Genomic DNA, 19,472 nt, shown 5'->3' with positions numbered 1-19,472 from the left:
ACACAACCGTCTTTTCTACCTAATTTTTTTAAGGATGATTGTTTTGTGAAAGACTTTTTTGGATTTTTAGCTTCTCTCTGAATTCATTTTTATTTAAATACAAATAACAAATAATTGATATTTTGCAATGAAAAGTGATGAAAAAGAAAGTAAAAATATTTCTGATAATACATATTGTCAGTTGAAAATTTGTTTTCTAGAAGTGTTTTTTTCAAGATACGCCAGTTTGAAAATACGCAATTTAGCGAGTTTATGAAGCTATTTGATCCGTTTGAACGTGATGTACACCTGGAGTCTCACTTCTTTGCCTCTTAGTTTATACAAAGAAAAACAATAGACAATGATTTTGGAGTCAATGAGCTAAATTTTCAGTCATCAGCGAATTTTTTTTCCGTTTTAGTATTGTCGTATTTCAGCATATTAGAGCAACTGAGGTCCTGTGCTTCTGAAAACAGCTTGAAAAAAAAACCTTCTGGCTCTAGATTTTTAACGTTCAGTTCTTCAGTTGTTCTTGTTATGCCTTTACAATAAAACAGTATCTCAAAACCTTTACTTTGTAAAAATGTGTGAAACCCGTTAAATCCAGACCATTTGAAAAGCGTAGTAAGCACAAAGATGCACAAAAATAGATTTGGCAAAAGGGAGAATAAGTGAAAAAACAACGGAAAATTGATTGGCGAATGTTGGTAATAGAATTGGCACCGGATACAATGGATCATATGGAAAAGAATAAGGAAATAAAAATAGATTAAAAAGAGACTCAATTGTGACCAATTTTGTGCCACATGCAAACAGGCAATCCGTGTTGTCGAACCATCTGAATCCAATGGGCATTCCCTGTTCCATCTACTAATCGACCAATTACACAATGACCTATCTTTTGAAGACCTCCTTCATCGTCATGATCGTAGAGCTAAAAATAACAATTATGAGTAGACAGGAAGAATTTTGTCTCACCTCTATCACAATGTGAGACCTGTCCAGCTTTGTTGGGGGTACATGAAATAAAAATGATTCTGAGAAGGAAACATCCGATGGATTGTCATTTGAAGATGTTGACGCTGATGATGATGAAGGTTTTGAACCACTGAAAATATAAAATTGTTTTTTTGATCCGGAACTATTCATATGTCACATACTCAACAGAAGATTTATGAACTAAAGATGGATTGACAGTTGTTTGTTTTTGTTCCATTAGTCTCCTTCCCTCGAATAACATTATTCTGGCAAATGGAGCATTATTATACGGAAGAGCTTTTGCTTTTTTGACAGTTGTTGTCACAAATTGAACTGTTGGAGCATAAGTGAGAATTGTTAGAAGTTCACAAACATCTCCTCCACAGCTAACGGCCTTATTTGCTGCTGCATAAAGAGCATTCAAATTCATGGCCTCTGGTGATGTTCGGCACAATTTTTCCTGTAGTGTTTCTTCTTCTGTCTGAAAACTTTCAAGTTAAAGATAATAAGTAATTTACTCCGCACTTACCGCTAATACTCGATCCTCAAAATCACATTCAAATGCAGTTCTTGCTCCCTGATCATCATTTGCCAAAAACTTGGTCCAAGCATCCTTATGGCATGCAACCTTTTCATCCCTTAGTTCACCGTGCCTATCACCCCATTCTCTATGTTCATGTTTACCAGCTCTTCCATATTTTGTACCATTTGGACGAGGATCTCTGTGAACTCTATTCGCTCGTGCTCCCGGAGCTGGTTGATGTTTTCCAGCTTTTAGCATATTCTTTGGAGCCCATCCCATTGATGGATCAGTCCCAGCTTGAGACGCAGGCTGAAAACTTGTTTCATTGAAAATGTAAAGTTACAGTTTAAAAGTATATTACCACTTTATGAAGATGAACTGCTTTATGTGGAATATTCATGAATGATTGATACTCAAAGAAATGTTTTGCTATGAAATTCATTCCCTGAAAAAAAAGTTTGCAAATGTATAAAAATTAACATGAAAAATAAAACATTTAACTTTCTGCAAGAGAACCAACTAGTTGTGGAATGTTTTTGAGTTTCTTGAACATGGAACCAAACCGCCCCATCTCATTTTGGAATTCATTGTATTTCCAGTCTTCTTTTTAGACGATGAGCAGAAAGCAAGCAATTCCAAGTGCTTAGAACTTTTTAAAGGATCGAGAAAAAAGGTTAATTGAATTTCATTTGGTAGGATATTTTTTACTGGTTCGGTTCTTGCCTCATTTCCTTGGCGACAGTCTGCATCAGAACTTCTACTTCTCGGGTATGCACTCCGATGATACTGTACTTTCGGAGATCTTTTCTCCCGCCACCAAAAGGGGGTAGAAGAGCTCGGTGGTATTGTAGCTGAGCCTTTAGTAGCTTCATCAGGCATATTGGTGGAATTCGTTTTAATTTCTAGAAATGTTCTAGTTGAAGAAGTAAAACGCGTTTGTTGGTGAAAGGGTAAGTGAAGAGAAGCAAGGCGATTTTTCTTTATTTTTTTTGCTTCAGAAGGCCAAAGGAGCAAAAAAGAAATTGCGGTAATTGGATTTGAAATTGAGCAGAAAAAGACAAGAAGCATACGAAGAAAAACGAAGAAAAAGTGCGCGGTCGCTAGGATATTTTGATGGATTTATGAATCGACTCAGAGATCTTTTAATAATAGATTACTCTTTGTGAAAGTCCGCTGCAAACCTAAAAATTCCTCAATGATTGATCTCAAATCAAAGAAGAAAAATAGAAAAGAAGGAAACAAATTTTTAGATTTTTGATGTATATTTATGAACTGTTTTTATTGTAATTTTTTTTTTGAAAATTCGATCTTAACAGATAGTTTTCAATTATAAAACCGCAAGAACAGTGGACATAAAAAGTGCAAAATGTATGTGATCCTTAAAGTAAAGCTTGCTTTTCAGCAGAGGTGTCAGCAGAAGGGTTTCAATTAGAATATAAGACGTCGTAAAAAACGGAGGAAAAGCAGAAGACGTGTGCCTATGTGTGTCTGAAGTTTCAGTGCAGGAGGCGCTCAACCGACGGTTAACACGAAAATATGACACTTTCGGGAGTGAAAAAGAGAAGGAAAAATAGCTCGGAGATCCTAATTGGTTTCAAAATTCTCCGGGTTTATTCTTCTCGTTTTGTATGGATATATCTTTCACAAGCTCGGAGATCTTGAAAAGTTTTGGGACAACTTTGCCCCATTTTCTTCTTCTCTCCACAATACTTTACTGATTGAATAGGTCGACAAATTGTGGGTGGAGCTTTGTGGGTTAGATGGAAAAGAAGAAAAAGAAGATGGGCTTTATTTTGAGTAAGTAATACAAGTGCCAACGGATTGGCTTAATAATTAAGTTAATTTATTTGGATTCGCCGAGCTCGTGCATTAAAATCATATAATAATACAACAGAAAACAGTGGAGAATGCCAGTATTTTTCTGAACAAAACATCTGAATTTGTGAGTAAAGTTGCCAAAAACTGAAGGAATGAAGAAGTTCTAATCTCTTTTCGTCTCGACTTGGAAATTGATGACTCTTGGAGAAACAGAGCAAAGAGTAATGAGTTTTTGCAAAATTATACTTTTCAGTTCTTCAGCAGAGGTCATGAAGTGGTTAAGTAAAATATGGAACAGAAAGCTAGAAAAAATGCATTCTTATCACATAGTAACATAGTAACTCCATCGCTTTGATCTTAGTGTTGTTATTCTCTTCAAATATGAATGTTTCCAAGTAGAAATTAGGGAGTGGGTCTTTTATAGAGAACATTAAACTATTCTTTTTTGGACACCTGCATGTACTACTTTGATGGAGGAAAATTTGATTTAGAAGTACTCAATTTCATAAACCGTTATAATCATATGGTGGTGTGACTGCAAAAGTATATATACATAAATAAACAAGTTTCCAAAAAATACGGGAAATCAAATGAAGTTCCATAAATTTTAAATTCTAAATATTGAATAAGATACCTGGTTGAGCTCATAGAGTATGTATGAAGTTTGAGGCTGTTATTGAATCTAGATATTTGCTGTATTTATATTATTTAGAAAGTTGAAAACTTGAGGGCAGCTGACGTATAATTACAATCTTAGAATGAGAGAAATTTTTTGAAATAAAATTAGAACATTAAAATATTAGCTTGTAAATTTATCACTACAGGATGAATGAAATCTAGATCGCTTTTGGCATTTGTTGGAATTGAACATAAATCTGCGGCTCTTTTATCCAAAAAAGTGATAGTTCCGACAAAAAGAGTGGATTGTTGTAGAATCTCAAGGGAGATTCCATCATGAGTAGATCATTGAGTATCCGATAGGAAAAGGAAAGAAAAAACGAAGAAAAAATGTTGAGAAGATGCATCATCAGTACCCTCTAAAAGAAGCTAAAATAAGAAAGGAGCTTCTTCAAATGAGAGGGGTCAAATCCAATTTGCATTCTTCTATTTCTTTCCATCTTTTTCTTCATTTTGACACCTTTGTTTGTTTGTTTTTTGAAAAAAAAAGAAAGAAAAATCAATCCGTATGTCATAAGCTTATATAATTCCCATTTTCAGAAGGAAGGAACCCTTCTTCCCTTTCCCGTCTCCTCAAAAACATTCCACAATCAAAAACAAAAAAGGTTCCCGTGTGTTTTTTGTGGTTTTTTTCCTGAAATCTTCTCCTGGACTCACTTCTTCTGTAATATTGACACTGGCGTCCCTGCAATGTTCCAAATATTCGGAAATCTCTTGTTCCACGTTCAATAATGTCAAATCTGTTTGTACAGATGTTGCAGTGTTTGATGAGCTGAAACAATGGGAATATATGAGAATAAAGAGAATGAAATAAGAGTGGTTAGAACTAGTTTGCTGCAGGAAAAAAAATATAAAAAATGAAAGGAATTAAAGAGACACAATGGCTTTGTAGTTTCAAAAAGAGTGCGAGTTCTTGGATTACTTTTCGAGCAACCTATGATTTTTTATAGAGCACTCAATGCTTTTATTGTCAAAAAGAACACTTCCGAAAATTAATTGGTTCATGTCTTTATACAGATTTATTGATAATTTTACTAATAAAAAATAATTTCAGCTCACAACTAAACTTCCAAATGGAACACATGCCATTCAAAATGGGATTTTATAAATAGGTCTAATGTAAATAAAATAAACATGCAGCTAATGTACAACGATTTAAGTAGAGTAGAATAAGTTCATTGTTTTCTCTCACATAAGTCTACTTCCTCTACTTCATTCCAGATCTTACCTTGGAGCAGGTTCGTCAAATTCGTCTTCACAGGCCCCGTTCAGTGAAAAATCCGCGGAATCAGAATCGTCAAAGTTGAGTTCTGAAACATTTTATTCAAACATTGAAACACAAAAACATAGACATCATCAAACTGCGCCCGAAATGGATGTCATAAAACAGAATTTTGAAGTGAAATTCGATACAAAAGACCAAATTTTTCGTTTAGGTTCGAAACGTTTCGAGAGCTTTCGGATAGCCAGCATCGATATATTTGCTCGGTGCAAAAAAAAAACCCGAAATTGTTTAAAAAAGCAAACTGACTGATTTAATGGAATTGAAAGAAGAGTAAAGCATAGTTAGCACGAGAGTGCCGTTAAATCAGTTCTTTTATGAGTCTCATGGGGAAAAGTGTTCGTATTTTAAAAGAATGTAAAGATAAAAAGAACACTTGCTCTTTTACTAATCTTGTCATTGTTTTACGAGGGTCTAAAAAAACGAGAGAATAATGTACACTTTTACAAAAAGTTTGCAAGCACAAAGCAAAGAAGAATAGAGTGCTTTTTGTTTCCATGGACGACAAGAATTTTAATAAACTTTAATTTTTTATTAGAAATTAAGTTGCGAAACTTATGAATATTATGTTTTTAAAATTGTCTTAGTAATGGAAAATACTTTAAAAAAGTATTCTGGAGATATTTATCTTTGTAGAATCAGTTAGCAAAGTATGTAGAAAACTATTTGTACTCAACGAATTTCAGTAATTTTTTAAAAATATGTATACTAAAACATCGGTTTCTTAATGAATTCTGCGGATATTTTACATTTCATTCTCCCACAGGAATAAAAAAACTGTTTTATTAAAAAAATAAATCTGTGATTAAGCCAACTGACCTGTTGTTGATAAGAAGTGATCCAATATTATCGATGAAGCATTGTCATCAAAATCAGCCAAGTCTTCCGTTTGTGCCGTCCTGAAATTGATGTTTCTCGTTTATATTTTTTTAATTTTACAATTTTTAAACCTTCTTGAAGTTGTTGATATTCTGCTGACCACATCGCAAGTTTCATCGATGTGACACCTGAAATAAAAGAAGAAACATAATTCGAAATTTGAAAACCAATTCAGGAAGAAAAAAGAGATGAGAAAAGTGGGAGATTGATAGAATAACAGAGATAGTTTGAAACTAGGGAAACACCGGGCAACATTCCATTCAAATGCATAAATTATGTACCAATTTACAGAATTTTATAGAAATATTCAATATTCAGTCATCATTTTTTGCCTATTAACATGCATTTTTAAAGTATTTTCTTCATTAAGTTCCGTTGAAATTTTGTGGCTGAAAATCTGAAAATTTATCTGGACAATGAACATGTACACTTTATTTACCAATAAATAAAAGCGAATGATGAAAAATTATTTCAAATGTATATATCGTTTTTTTAGATTCTTTGTTTTCTTTAAATTTTATTTCTGGGGGACCAGTACGGGTTTTTCTTTTTTGCAAATCGGGGATCAAAATCAGCAGGGATCGTACGAGTATTAAAATTTTTTCTCGAATAAGAATTACATAGTGACACAAAATACTGGTAAGACAATGAATGAATGGATGTTGCCCGGTTGATTGGTGGGAAGAAGTACATGAGAGTGAAAAAGGAGATCAAATGAAGAAAGAAGATGAGATGGCAGCTCTTACATGGCAACTTGTTGACGACGTTGTTCGATGAACTTGCGATTAAGACGACGTTCGACAAGACAATCAGCAGCTGAAATTAATGTGGACTAGATACAACGTATTGATTTGAATTCAAATACCTGAAATAGGAGAGCACGGTCTTTTTACTCGTTCAAAGTTATCCTCTTCTGTGTCAGTGTCTACTGCAATTGGACACTTTTTTCCTCCAGATGATGCAGCAGAGGTTGTTGGATGATTGAGACCCAATGAAGTGATATCCGGACAAGAACCTATAATTTGTCCGTTTTGATCACATAACTAATAAAACGTCTACTCACTGGTACGATGTCTATTAATACCAGATCGTTTGCTGCTCAGAATAGGAGCATCAATCTCTTCTTCCTCCTCGCATCCACAGTCATTTTCAAGATGCTCTTCAATTACCATAGCTTCCATTTTCTCTTCCAAATGACCTTGGCTCCCACGTCCACTATCGTTTGTTGTGGATGGAGATTTACGAGAACGTCCTGGAAATTAGTTAATGAGATCTGATACCGTATTCCCTCTAACTATTGTATTCTCCTGAAATCTTTCTTACCATTGATCAAATCACAACTTTGCGAATATTCTCCGTTGTTATACACATTGCCTGAGGCGCTGGCGTCCTTCTTTTTCCCGAATATCCTGCAAATATATTCTCTCGTCACAATTTTTTTGCCTATTTCATTTCCGTCTTTTCTTTTGTTTCGCACGCCATCTGGGACCACCGCTGGTTTAAGCGTGTGGTGGTAGCACCAAAAATCGTGTGCTGCTCTCTTAAAACATTTATTTTTTCTTTCGGCTCCTTTTCCGTTTTCAATTTATTCCCATTTCAGGCCCCATGGGAGCTCTTCGTCATAGTTCGTGGCCCAATGGCGTATACGTGAGCCGAAGGACACATTGGTGTCTTGGGATAGAAATAGGAAAAAGGAAGAAAAAGGAAATAACTAAAGAGTTACGGTATCCTTTTTCCCGCCGAACAAATAACATCTGATCTTTCTACTTTTTCGTCAATTTCAGATTCTATGATTATATTTTCTCGACAAGTATATTCAATTTCAGATAACGAAGCGAAGGTGTATCCCCAGTATCAAGTTTCTTACTTGTTTTTGATTTGTGAAGCCATTGTCGTCTTTTTCGTTGGTGTTACTGGAGGAGATATCTTCTGAGTTGGAGAGCACGTGTCTGAAAACCATATTCTCATTTATGGCTCACCAGGGGACGAGATGAAATTGTTTTTTTTTCATTCGTGAGATTTGTGCGTCAATTTCAATGAGAATTGAAAAAAAAAACGAAACGGAACGACTTTCTTTTAGATTGGTCTACTGGTGAGCTACTATGAATAATTGAGTTCCGTTTCGGTAAGAAACAAAAACATGCTCAGAATTGAATAATACTATAGTCTCTGACCCAATTTGAGTTTGTAAATATGTTCCGCACAATTGAGTCATAGGTGCAAAGGGACAAAGTTATTACTTCCGGCTACCCTTTGGTCTCCTTTAGGTTAGGAACAACAAGTAAGCAATAACAACGTAAAAATGATTGCCACCCACGGGTACTCAATATAGGCACTAACTCTGTAAATTATGTTACCTCTGTTTGTGCTATCACTGTCAGTTCTCTGTCGATGCATATCAAATCCACTGTCAGCAAGTGCTCTATTCTGTTGTCTCAACGATTGAAGAAGACTCATTCGTCGACGACGTGGAGCATAACATGTGTAAGCACTGGCGTCATCACTCATATCCGCTGAAACAAAATTTAACCCTTATACTGGATTGTCAGTTACTTTTTCTTTTTTTCAGTTCCTTGTTTGTTTTGTGTCTTCTTCATCTGCTCTTTTCGTGTCAAATCAAACTACTAGCAATTACTCTCTTTCCTGTCCTCCTACACAACTTCCTTCTTATGTCCTTAAGAGGACAAAAAAGATGGAAAAGAACAAAAAGCATGGTGGTTGGCACATGAGAGTACCAAAAAATGAGCAATCATTTGAACGCGAAAAGAGGAAAAGATGATCTTGATCAATAACCAAATTGTTCTTTATTCCGTTATATTACACTCTCATCACCCAAAAAGTTTCATTTTGTGCCTCGGACATTTATGTCAACATCATGTGAGGACACGTCACTTACCGCTTGTTCCTCTTCGTGCAAGTCGTTCTCGAATTGGTACATGTGGAACCATTGGGGAACAGAATGGCTCTGAAAATAGAACAAGTTAGAAAATAGACACATTTGACAGACTATTTCATTTTAGCTTTTTTTGTTTTGTGCGCGCTATAATGATATTGCATTCTAGCGAGACACTCGCTTCACATCTAAATTTACAGTACCATTTTCCACTGTGATAGATTTTCTTGGAATCATGAAGCTTCCACGTGGTCCACCAGCTCCCTGTCCGACCCCCGGAGCACCAACTGCACCGGCGGATACAGGAGGTTGTAATGAGTTTCTTTTCTGCTTATGTCTTCCAGAATCATCGACGAGTAGTCGGAACATGATGTAGTCATTCATCATTGTCGTGTTTCCCGACAACATTGTGTGTCAGTCAATCTGTGCTCAAAAAGCGTGTTCTTCTTATAAGTGAGACAGTGAGAGAGAATGAGCACTAGAGATAAGTGTCTGTGTAGTACTGCAATATTGGCAACAAATAGTAATGGTACTGGTGCGGCCGAACAAATTATATTGACAGACAAAAATGAAAAAACAAAGAAGAGAAAAAGATAAGAAGTAGCGATGGATGAGCGGACTTTGAAAGGTGCCAATAGCCCTTTGAAAGAAAATGGGGGCGGGGCTACATGGAAAGACGGGACACTTTTGGCTATTCAATATTTGCATGAAATTGATTGTCTAGCACCTAGCACTTTGGTTTTCTTAGAAATCAAATTTTTCTTTAATAAAAGACAAATTGAATAGAGTGCCACAATCATTGGATTTTCGAACCAAACGATTATGAATGACGTTAAGCTTGTTAAATAGGTTTGGTTTGAAAGTTCAAATAGGCATCGAAAATCGTTGTTCAATAAGGAACAGTTTTCAGGATTTATTTTTCGTTTTTTTACTCAGTTACTTCATCTTCTGGAAAGATGAAGAAATGGATCCGGAAGAGCAGAGTGGGTGTTTTAAAGTGGTTCCTCGTTTTAGAAATTGAGGAGGTGGGTTCAACTTGAACTCTCGAACCGTTTTCAATATGCATAATCAAACTTTGTACGAGAGTCACGTCATTTAGTACTAGTAACCTGCAGAATTTGGAATAAATTATGAAAAGTTCTGAAGACAATGGGATCTTTTTTTTTGCAAAGTGAATGCAGTTCCAAAAATGGAAATTGGAATGGAAAATGACGAGGGAAAAAATGTGCGCGTATTTTCAAAACTCAGTTTGTCTCCCAATCCATCTCCCTGATTGGTGTTTTTGGGTTGGTCATCCAACCCATCGACCCGGAACGTTTTGTGCATAAAATATATTTGCGCTGCTGGTTTTTGGTGGTGATACTCAGAAAATCGAGCGGGAAAGATGATTTTGTTTAGTCTGGGCTCTCGGATGCATCCATAAACATTCTTTGAACTTGAAAAAAAGACAGAAGATGTCGGAAGGCGCGTGCTTCTAAGCTTCTACTCTTCGGAATTTCTAACTAAAGAATCTCGAACCAAAGGGAGACAGAATAGAAGGACCCTTTTGTTTAAAATCTTTCCTTTCCAGTCTTTCAAATAATGAGGCGACGTGCAGAAGAGGAAACGTGTGGAAATGAAGAAAAGTAGATCAAAATTTTGATGAATATTATTAGGGGAATTGCAAAGAATGAACAATTATATAGTTTTTTGTATCTGCAAAACTGCTCACTAGAAGTACGTTTGTATTTTTATTATATGAATTTTGAACTAAGTATCCTAAGTAAGTAAGATCACATCATAAAAGGTTGACCTTATGACTTATTAAGAGTCACTGCACTATTACTTTCGAAAAAAGTTTCAATGTTTGATAATTGACTCTTTAACAAAGCCTATAATTATTTGAAATATGATGGGAAAAAAGAATCGACAAAGCAACTCATTAAGTGCTTCTGATCTTTGTTTCTGCAAACAATGAACTATTTCTGCTACTCTATTTTTCTTCCAACATTTCTATTTTTATATCCTTTTTTCTAATAAGAGCCTTTCTCAAGGGATTCTTGAACATGGACCATCATAAATCTGTTGTCGAAAACTGACACGATTTGTGGTCGAAAAGTGGAAAAAGATATGAAGGGCGACAAGTGAGTAACAAGCCAGTAACTTGACACTGCACAATACACCCAAAAGCTCTGTTTTCAACATTGACATGCACTGGAGAGTCATTTGAAAGGATGAGCTATGAATCAGTGATCGGTGATCAGCTCATGGAATGATCCGAACTAAGAAACTCCATATAGTGCAAAAGGGTGGAATCTAGATGAAATTCTACAAGACAATTATATTGGATGATGTAGGTAAAAATAAAATGGATAAAAGAAACTTGAGCTATGGTCGTCTACCTCGTCCTCTTCGTTTTGCCTTATTCCTCAAACCATCGGTGGTTTGTATGGAAAAATAATGATGTCGTGAGCAACATAGGACCAAAAAAAGGAGAAGAACACTTGAAAAATAATTAAGCTAAAGCTCGAGTTTTCCAACTATACACATTGATTCTTGGTTGTATTTTATTCTATTGAATTTCACAAGACAATCTGTTAAGTTTCGACGTACTAAGAGACCAAGAATTTCGGAAATTGGTCAGTGTCAAAAGTTGCAATGTTTCCAATTGAATTGAATGCAATAATGGGGGGGGGGGAATTGGTCAGCGGAAAGCGCGGGCACTGAGAGCTTCATGTGAGCCACCAAGAACATTTCTAGATAGAGAGCGAGAAGGAATTGAGCAAAAAGAAGAGGCGGGAGCTCACTATTTTCTAGAAAGTAGGCGGGGTTGGGGAGATTGGAAGGAACAGTAAAGAAGAAGGAATAGAGAAAGTTCATATGGAAAAATAATAGATTTTTTGGGGGGCTCTAGATGACAAATTGAGGTTTTCAAAATGCATGTTCTGATTAAAAAAACCCTTCTTACTCTTTACTTTCTCGGTTTGAATTCGAGGAAAAATCCATTGTGTTTTCTCATTTCAGTTGCCTGTTCGTTTTTCAATTTTTGTTTTGAAAAATAAAAACACATTGAAAACATTGAAAAATTCATTTTCTAAAAACATGTAGATGATCTTTCTTGTGGATATTCCGAACACATTCTAACATATGTCTAATGGGAATTTGAGAAAAAAATAGAATCGGGTTTCAGAATGTACTTTCTGTTGTTTTTTTATCATCAGCTCTATTGATGAAAAAGTTAGATACGAAATTCAAGGAGACGTATATACCAAAAATAACTAAACATTACAATTGGGAAATCAAAATGGAAAATAATCACCTGATAGGAGTGATAATTTTGTTTTTCACCTGTTTAGAATAGGAAGTGTCCTAATAAGAATTCTATAAAATTATACCTTATCTGAAAATTCAGGCTTTCTCAGTAGCTTGTACCCCAACTTTCACACCTTTCACTGAAAGGTCTAGGATTCGAATTGACCTGAAGCATGATGAATCAAAATCTAGAGTTATTCAATAGAGAGTTGCCAAAACTTGGACATAAAATATAACCAGTGAAGTATTGCTAAAAATGTTCTTCCGGTTAGAAAAATCACACCTTCACAAAGAAAGTAAGAGAAAAGTTATTCAACCACAACTTGCAAACTCATTCTGTTTTTCGAAATCGACGTGTTCTGATCATATGAGAAGCACGGAAAAATGTTTCCCTCCTCCCATTTTGTAAGACTATTTCACTCTATTCATATAATCTTCTCAAAAGCTCTCATCATCATCTTAAGACCGACCAGAGACCGTGCCTGTTGTCCACAAGAACTTTCCGCAGCAAAATGAGAAAAAATTTAGAAAAGTGGAGAAGATGTGCAGATGGAGAAGACACGAGTAGTCTTCTCGGAGAAAAAGCGGAAAGGGGCAATCGAATCGAAAAACCAATCAAAACGCAAAAAGGCCCTTTCCTTCCCAACCTACTTGCCGCCATTTCTTCTTTTTCTTCGTTTTTCAATATGCTGATGATTCAGAACAGAAGCATGAAGCTCTTCTACCCACACACGATTCGAAGAATCTTCTTGAAGGAAAAAACGAAATTGGGCCAACTAACCAACTTGTTTCTTCCTCTTTAAAACTTTTCGGGACCTCATTTTCCATTTCATTCATTTGCATTCATCCTCGTTGTTTACTCCGAAAAACTATACAAAAAGGGACTTTTTCTTTGCATAATGAAACGGAAAGGACGGCCAAGTCCACAAGCACAAAAAGATAGAAAATGGCTGAAAAGAAGAAGAAGAAGAAGATGGAGGGAAAGTTCGAATGAAATTTATGGTTCTTTTGAGAATGATCCATTCTTTAGTTTTTTTTATGGGAACGCAAGGGATTTGGAATGGGTAGATAGACACTGAAGAAAGATGAAACAAATTGGTTTCTTTTTGTTTTTGCAGACAAAAGAAGTTGCACGTGATTGATGAGTTATTGGGTCAAAGGTCCGAAGAAGTCTATCAATGGATTACTGTAGTGGTGATGTCATGGCGTGCTCAATCTACCAACAACGGTCTAACCTGCAGTTTTGCAAATAATGAGGAAGTGAAACACTGCAAGGTAGTTTAAACGTTTTAAACAGCCTTTTTGTTTCAATGTGACTTTTCCGGTTTGCTCCAATTTAGCTCTGAATTTCTTCTGACGTCGATTCTTTTTGATTGACGCTGTCAGTGAAAAGTTCCTGGATATCCTGCACAGGATGTCATCAAAAAAACTAAAGAAAGGGCTCCACAATACAAATTCTCAGAAACTCTCAAGTAAACGAATCAAAAACCATACAATACAACCTAGACCGATATCCATTTCCCACGAACAAGTGCTCACGGGAGTAGCTGACAACTTGAGCAAGATCAACAAAATCATGAGCACGATCCGGGTGGATGATGAGGAGAGAAAAAAAGTGGGAAGAATATAGGGAAACAAATATTTGAAAGTGAGAATGGATGAGAATGATGTGATGGTATGAAATGGTGGTGCTGCTGCAGCTATCGGAGAAAAGAACACAGTTATTTTGGGACCCGACTGACAGGTTCAAAGTATTTCATTGTCTTTTTGATCTCAATCTATGTAACTGATCTGTGCTGTTAATTGGTTTAACTGGTTAAAAACTGATTTTTTGATTTCAATGTGATTTGTGCCACAATGATCAGTACCAGAGGAACATTGAGATCAAGGTCTTGGATTCTTTGTTTTGGATTTTCTCCATTGTGTAAATAAATATTGTTGATTTCTGTGCCCAGTGCCCGATCTAAAAACGACATTGATCGCAGTTACGACTGGTTTATCGATATTTTAGAAAGAAGCAAGATGTATTGTTTGCCGAGAAAACTGCATATGATATTGAACTAAACTTTCGAAAAGTGTTTTATTTATTTTGGGATAGACTTAATTCGGAAGGACTTAAACTTCACTCAAAATCAAAAGTAATCGAATCCATTTATTTTTATAAAAAACGTTATTATACATCGAAAATCCAATACTTTTTGAACTTTTTTCATCAGTTTCTTGGTCTTTTATCTTCCCGACATTACATATAAATGACGTTTACCAAGACAACAAAAATGTCTATCTACGCACAAGAAGGGATAACCAAAAATCGAACAAAAGAACTGCACGGAAGTAGAACAAACCGTTCACTCAGCTGATCTCGGGTGCTTAACACTCTCAAGTATCTCTATACCGTAGACTATATGCTTTTCTCATTCTGTTATTATCCCACAATTCTATTGGGAAAATGACTCCTGAAAACAAGATCAGTTATTCTTGTTTTGCTAATTAAACCTCGTGCTCTAATTTTGTTATTCTCATTATTATTATTCATCATCTTCCACAAAAACTGAGTGAAATTGAGAGATATTTACAAATAGAGGTGGGGAGCCGAAGACCAATCAACAAAAATTACACAAAAATAATTCTCGCTTTTCAGTTAATTGCAACTCATTTCTATCAAACTACATTGTACAAGGAAACCTCTAAAACCCCAAAGAGCTTATAATGAAGCAAAAGAGCAAAAACAAAAGTGAGAGCAACATGTGCAAAAAGCAATGCCTTTTGCATAATTGTTGTGCTCCCGGAGCATTCTCTTTCTCTCTCCAACCAGAGCCGGCCAACAAAAGAAAAAAGGTCATAGCTCTTTTTCGACGGAAATTTGAGATATTTGTCACTCATTGCATTTCATTGGATTACACTTCTCAAGACGTTGAAATTGCGATTCGAAATCTTTCATCGGAATCAAATCAAATTTCACAAAAACTCCCAAATTTCCGTCTTTGAAGGCACCATGGGTTAGCTCTGAGCTGCTCATCAGCAAAAAAATTGCGAACTTTGCTTTCTGGACATTCAACTACCGTAGTCTTTTCTTCATTTGACTAAGAATGTCTGCGCAGAATCGCTGAAAATGCTCGTGAATTGGCTCAATTTGTCATCATCTAATGAGCATCACTAAATTGTTATGATGATTACGAATTGAATGGGAAAATGAGAAAAAGATGGTGAAACGTGCAATACGGTGCCTTATTTGAAAATCGACTTTTGAACTAGGGAATAAATGACTCAGAAAAGTAGAAAATCTTGAAAAAAAGGAAAAGAAGAGGAGTATAAGTACATTGTATTTTGATGTTCCTACTTTTAAATTTACATAAAATATGGAATATGTCGATAAGAATAAACTCTGACTCAGAACCAAAGTTATTATGAAGTCATATGAAACAGAAATACGAGGGGCATCAAGGGAAACTCCAATTTTTCTGTTTGTATTGAACCCAAAATATTGACTGTTGGGCACATATTAGAAGATTTTTCTGTGAAAGTATGATCAATTTCCATATATTCACGAAGTAGACTCAAAATACATAAAATTCTTTAAAGATAACCAACGCTGATCTTCAATCCAAAATGCCTATTTTATACTAGTTCTTATGGTTTTTTAGGAATACCTTGTTCTAAAAACTCATTACAACTCGGAGCATAATTACTATTTTTGAGTGGAAGAGCACTCGGAAAATAAGAGTTTTAAGAACACTTATTTGTCTGTCATTCCAATGTCAATGAGAATTTCACATTCAAGGAATTTTGTACGTACGGAAATTATAAAATCAAAGCAAATACCAAGTAGAAAAAAAAATCATAGGAAGTGCAATTTTCGTGCGTACGATTTGATATTTAAAAGAACCACAACGAGATAAATAGATATCACGATTGATGTGTTTTTTTTTCTAAAACACACAAAAACCACCCACTCCTTTACAATCAACATGCCAATTCAAAAAGTTATTCAAAAGAAAAAAAACATTTTCTCAGAATTTTGCTCAAAACTAGAGTATGAAAAATTAAAGTGAGAAGAAATAAGCATAGTTCATAAGATGAAAGATAGAGTAGTTTATTGAATGGAATAAATATATATTTTTAGAGCAGAACATACATTTCCGTCCAAATGAGAAAAAGAAAAACGGGGAGGCAATTGACTAATAACCGGATAAACGAGTCTTGACATGCGGAAGATCACTACGAAAAAGACGTCCGTTGATTTCACGTTTTGTTTGCTTGTTTTCGGATTTTTTAGGGGAAAATGTTCACTAACAAATGGTTACTTGGACATCTAAAATCATCTCAAAAATATTCCAAAAATACATTTTAAATTACTCAAAAGTATGCTAAATCCTGATCTATGTGCACGTACTTGAGCAGTTGTTAAGTATTTAATCGGCTGAAAACTCCACGACTTGTGGATTTTGGAGATAACCAAGATTATAAATTGGTGTCGGATATAAGACTAAAATGAGATTTTTGCAAAATAAAAAATAATCAAAAAGAAAATTGGAAAGGGGTAATGTTTCGATTTTCACGTTTTCTGATTATCCACACTCATACATGTTTCAGATATCTGAAATTGGGTAAAGACACAAATAACTAAAATCATAGTAAGAAAAAAGCAAGGGAAAATCATGCTTCACTGAAATTTTATTTCTGAGAATTTCTTTGAATCGTGCATATCTAAATATATCATGTGATAGAGAATGATAACGAACAGAGTACCTGGAATCTAATTTACACTATCATGTGTTATTTTTGAATTGATTTCTAATTTTATAACTACATAGAAATCACATTTACAAAAATAAATTTAATATTCTGATGGAAGTCTGGTCTGGCATAAAGTGTCTGAATATAAACCCACAAAAACTTGTCAGATAGAAACGAGGGATCAATTAATATATTTGAAAATACAAAAATATTAAAGTTCGAAAACTTATTAACATGATTTTTGTTCAAAATAATGAGAAAGAGCATTTGTTTCAAAAGCTCAAAATTTTGAATAAATTTAAAGATAGTTTTCAAATTTTTGAAAGTTATACACTTAAAACGAGTTCTTACATATGAAGTTCACTTCCGATGTCAAAAGTTTTTTTCTCGAAATTTTTCTAATTGCAAAAGCTTTTCCATTAGAATAACCGCTTTCGAAATACGAATAAACATTAAACATTTACCAGATGAATTTTGCTGATGGTCTCTTTGGAAGCCTCATGTTTTTTTTCATATTTTTAAACAATTTGTACTCATTTTTATGAAAATGCAATGATTGTGAGCCGTAAAATGGGTTTTTTTGCGCGCGATTTTAGATTTTTCTGGAAAAAAATCGATTAAAAGCTGATGAAAACGACTAACCGAATCGTTTTTTCCTGCTTGTTTCTCCTTTCCACATTACAATTGGTTGTTGATTTTTTGCTCTAGATCCAGTTGATCCTGTCCCATCAATTTGTCCCATTGATGATGTACCAGTAGTCATACCATTATGATGATGATGATGATGAAGATGAAGTGGAAGATGATGATTTGAAGACAATGAATTTGTTGTTGTAGTTGTGGTTGAAGATGATGTAGCCGTCACCGTGAACCGATCCACGTGGTAAAATGGTTTCCCAGCAAGTCCAAAATGTGCATGATGAGCATGGTGATGAGGATGATGTGGGTGGTGACGGCCGTCTCCAATGTGGGTTCCCAATAGCAATGGGTCCGGTTTCTCTGTGTCACCCCACATTTCTTAACCGCGGAGCATTGTTTTGAGCACCACGGATTTGTTGGAAATGTGGTTGCTAAAATTCACAAAAATGAGATGTTTTGAAAAAGCAAGATGAACGGAAACATGAAGATAATCGGTAGATGATTAAATGACATTTTGAACATTTATCTTGCAATTTGTAGAAAATAAAATGGATGACAAGAAAGGGATGCGATAACAAAATCATAAGAACGTAAGAAAAATTAAGTTAAATAAAATCACTAAAACATAGGGCTATCATAAAATAAAGATTTATGTGTAAGATCAGAGTCTGGGTTTCAAATGTTAATTAAACAAGGAGCTGATATATAACATTTTTTTTTGTTCTGAAAAATACAAAATCTAAAATCTAAACACAACGTAACTGTTGAGATATGATATTTTGAAAGAACTACCCCATGGGATGATATACGTCAAGGAACCCACATCAGTGGAGGCGAGGATAAATGAAATAAAAAAGTACATACGAATGGAAATATATCATGTGACCCTTCTTCTTCTATATGTACAAGTAGATTATGGAGGAAAAAAGGAAGGCTCACTAACAAAACATGTCACAAATAGTTATACTCAAGGAATTTTGATGAGAAAGGCGAAGGATGCACAAAATTTGAATTGGGAGGTAATGAAACAGCAGATGAGGACATTGCCCAAAAATTAATTAGAAAGCGGTTGATCCTGGTTAAGTACTGGAAACAAAATAAAAATTACTACCAAAATATGATGTTCTTGATGAGTTTTTTATGCCCTACTGGACAAACTATTCTTTGTTCTACTTTTCACATATGGGGGAAAATTCTGAAAACAGTAAAATTTAAATGATTAGGTCAATCAGTACAAGTTATATACGGGAAAAGAGAGGAAAGTATTACTCAATGTCCCAACGAAGCTAGTTTCCGATTCCGAATAGATTGATGAAGAAGGAGAAAAACTCTAGAAGGGAAGGCGACGTCATTGGAGAGTTGAGTAAATTTAGACTATTTTCCAGATGACTTAGAATTTAAACGGAAATTTGTCAAAATTTGGAGAGAATAACCGGATATGGCACTGTAGGAAATGAATGTGATCAAGCGGAAAATTTCAAAAAATATGAGATAGAACATGTTGGTAAAAAATTCGAGTTCCAAAATTTTAGTATACTCAATTCTTCGTTGGATTCAATTGACGGATTTGTTATAAAAGAACAACAACTAAAATTTTATGGATAAAAAAAAATAAAGAAATCAATAGGAAAACTATCAATTTCTGACAGTTAAATGCAATTTTTGAACTGAATGCATAAAGGTTCAATATACAAAAAAACAACTGAAATTATTTCCTTTGCAGCCAAAAAGCGATAATTAGTCAGTTTTCGCTACTTATAATTTTGGAAGCCAAC

At 34.9% G+C, this 19,472-nt stretch overlaps 1 protein-coding gene and 2 non-coding genes across 6 annotated transcripts; all 3 read right to left on the bottom strand.

The window, feature by feature from the left end:
* Nucleotides 1-76: 76 nt before the first annotated feature.
* On the bottom strand, nt 77-18,134 carry DH11.5 (C2 domain-containing protein; the record flags this gene model as incomplete). Of its 4 annotated transcripts, NM_001267202.3 has the most annotated exons (17): nt 77-913; nt 958-1,087; nt 1,140-1,438; nt 1,487-1,789; nt 1,842-1,925; nt 4,634-4,748; nt 5,205-5,286; nt 6,078-6,157; nt 6,209-6,265; nt 6,884-6,953; nt 7,003-7,152; nt 7,201-7,389; nt 7,461-7,546; nt 8,005-8,086; nt 8,495-8,650; nt 9,034-9,102; nt 17,701-18,134. In NM_001267202.3, the coding sequence occupies 17 exons, from the start codon at nt 18,071-18,073 to the stop codon at nt 761-763; spliced, it is 2,478 nt and encodes an 825-aa protein (NP_001254131.1). The 4 variants fall into 4 exon arrangements, with proteins under 4 accessions (NP_001254131.1, NP_001254132.1, NP_871972.1 ...); NM_182172.7 differs by lacking the exons at nt 77-913; nt 958-1,087; nt 1,140-1,438; ... (4 more) ...; nt 6,078-6,157; nt 6,209-6,265 and having other exon boundaries at nt 6,556-6,953; nt 17,701-18,128; NM_182173.6 differs by lacking the exons at nt 77-913; nt 958-1,087; nt 1,140-1,438; ... (5 more) ...; nt 6,209-6,265; nt 17,701-18,134 and adding an exon at nt 9,234-9,534 and having other exon boundaries at nt 6,556-6,953.
* Nucleotides 469-489, bottom strand: 21ur-15545. Its single transcript, NR_051410.1, has one exon.
* Nucleotides 6,380-6,512, bottom strand: DH11.7. The gene has a single exon (NR_051409.1). It is a non-coding gene; the product is annotated as an Unclassified non-coding RNA DH11.7 (non-coding RNA).
* Nucleotides 18,135-19,472: the final 1,338 nt, after the last annotated feature.

This window comes from Caenorhabditis elegans, chromosome II (genome assembly GCF_000002985.6).
Source record: "Caenorhabditis elegans chromosome II".
Lineage (NCBI taxonomy): Eukaryota > Metazoa > Nematoda > Chromadorea > Rhabditida > Rhabditidae > Caenorhabditis > Caenorhabditis elegans.
Note: the sequence above shows the minus strand (reverse complement) of the source record. Positions and strands in the feature narration are given on the sequence as shown.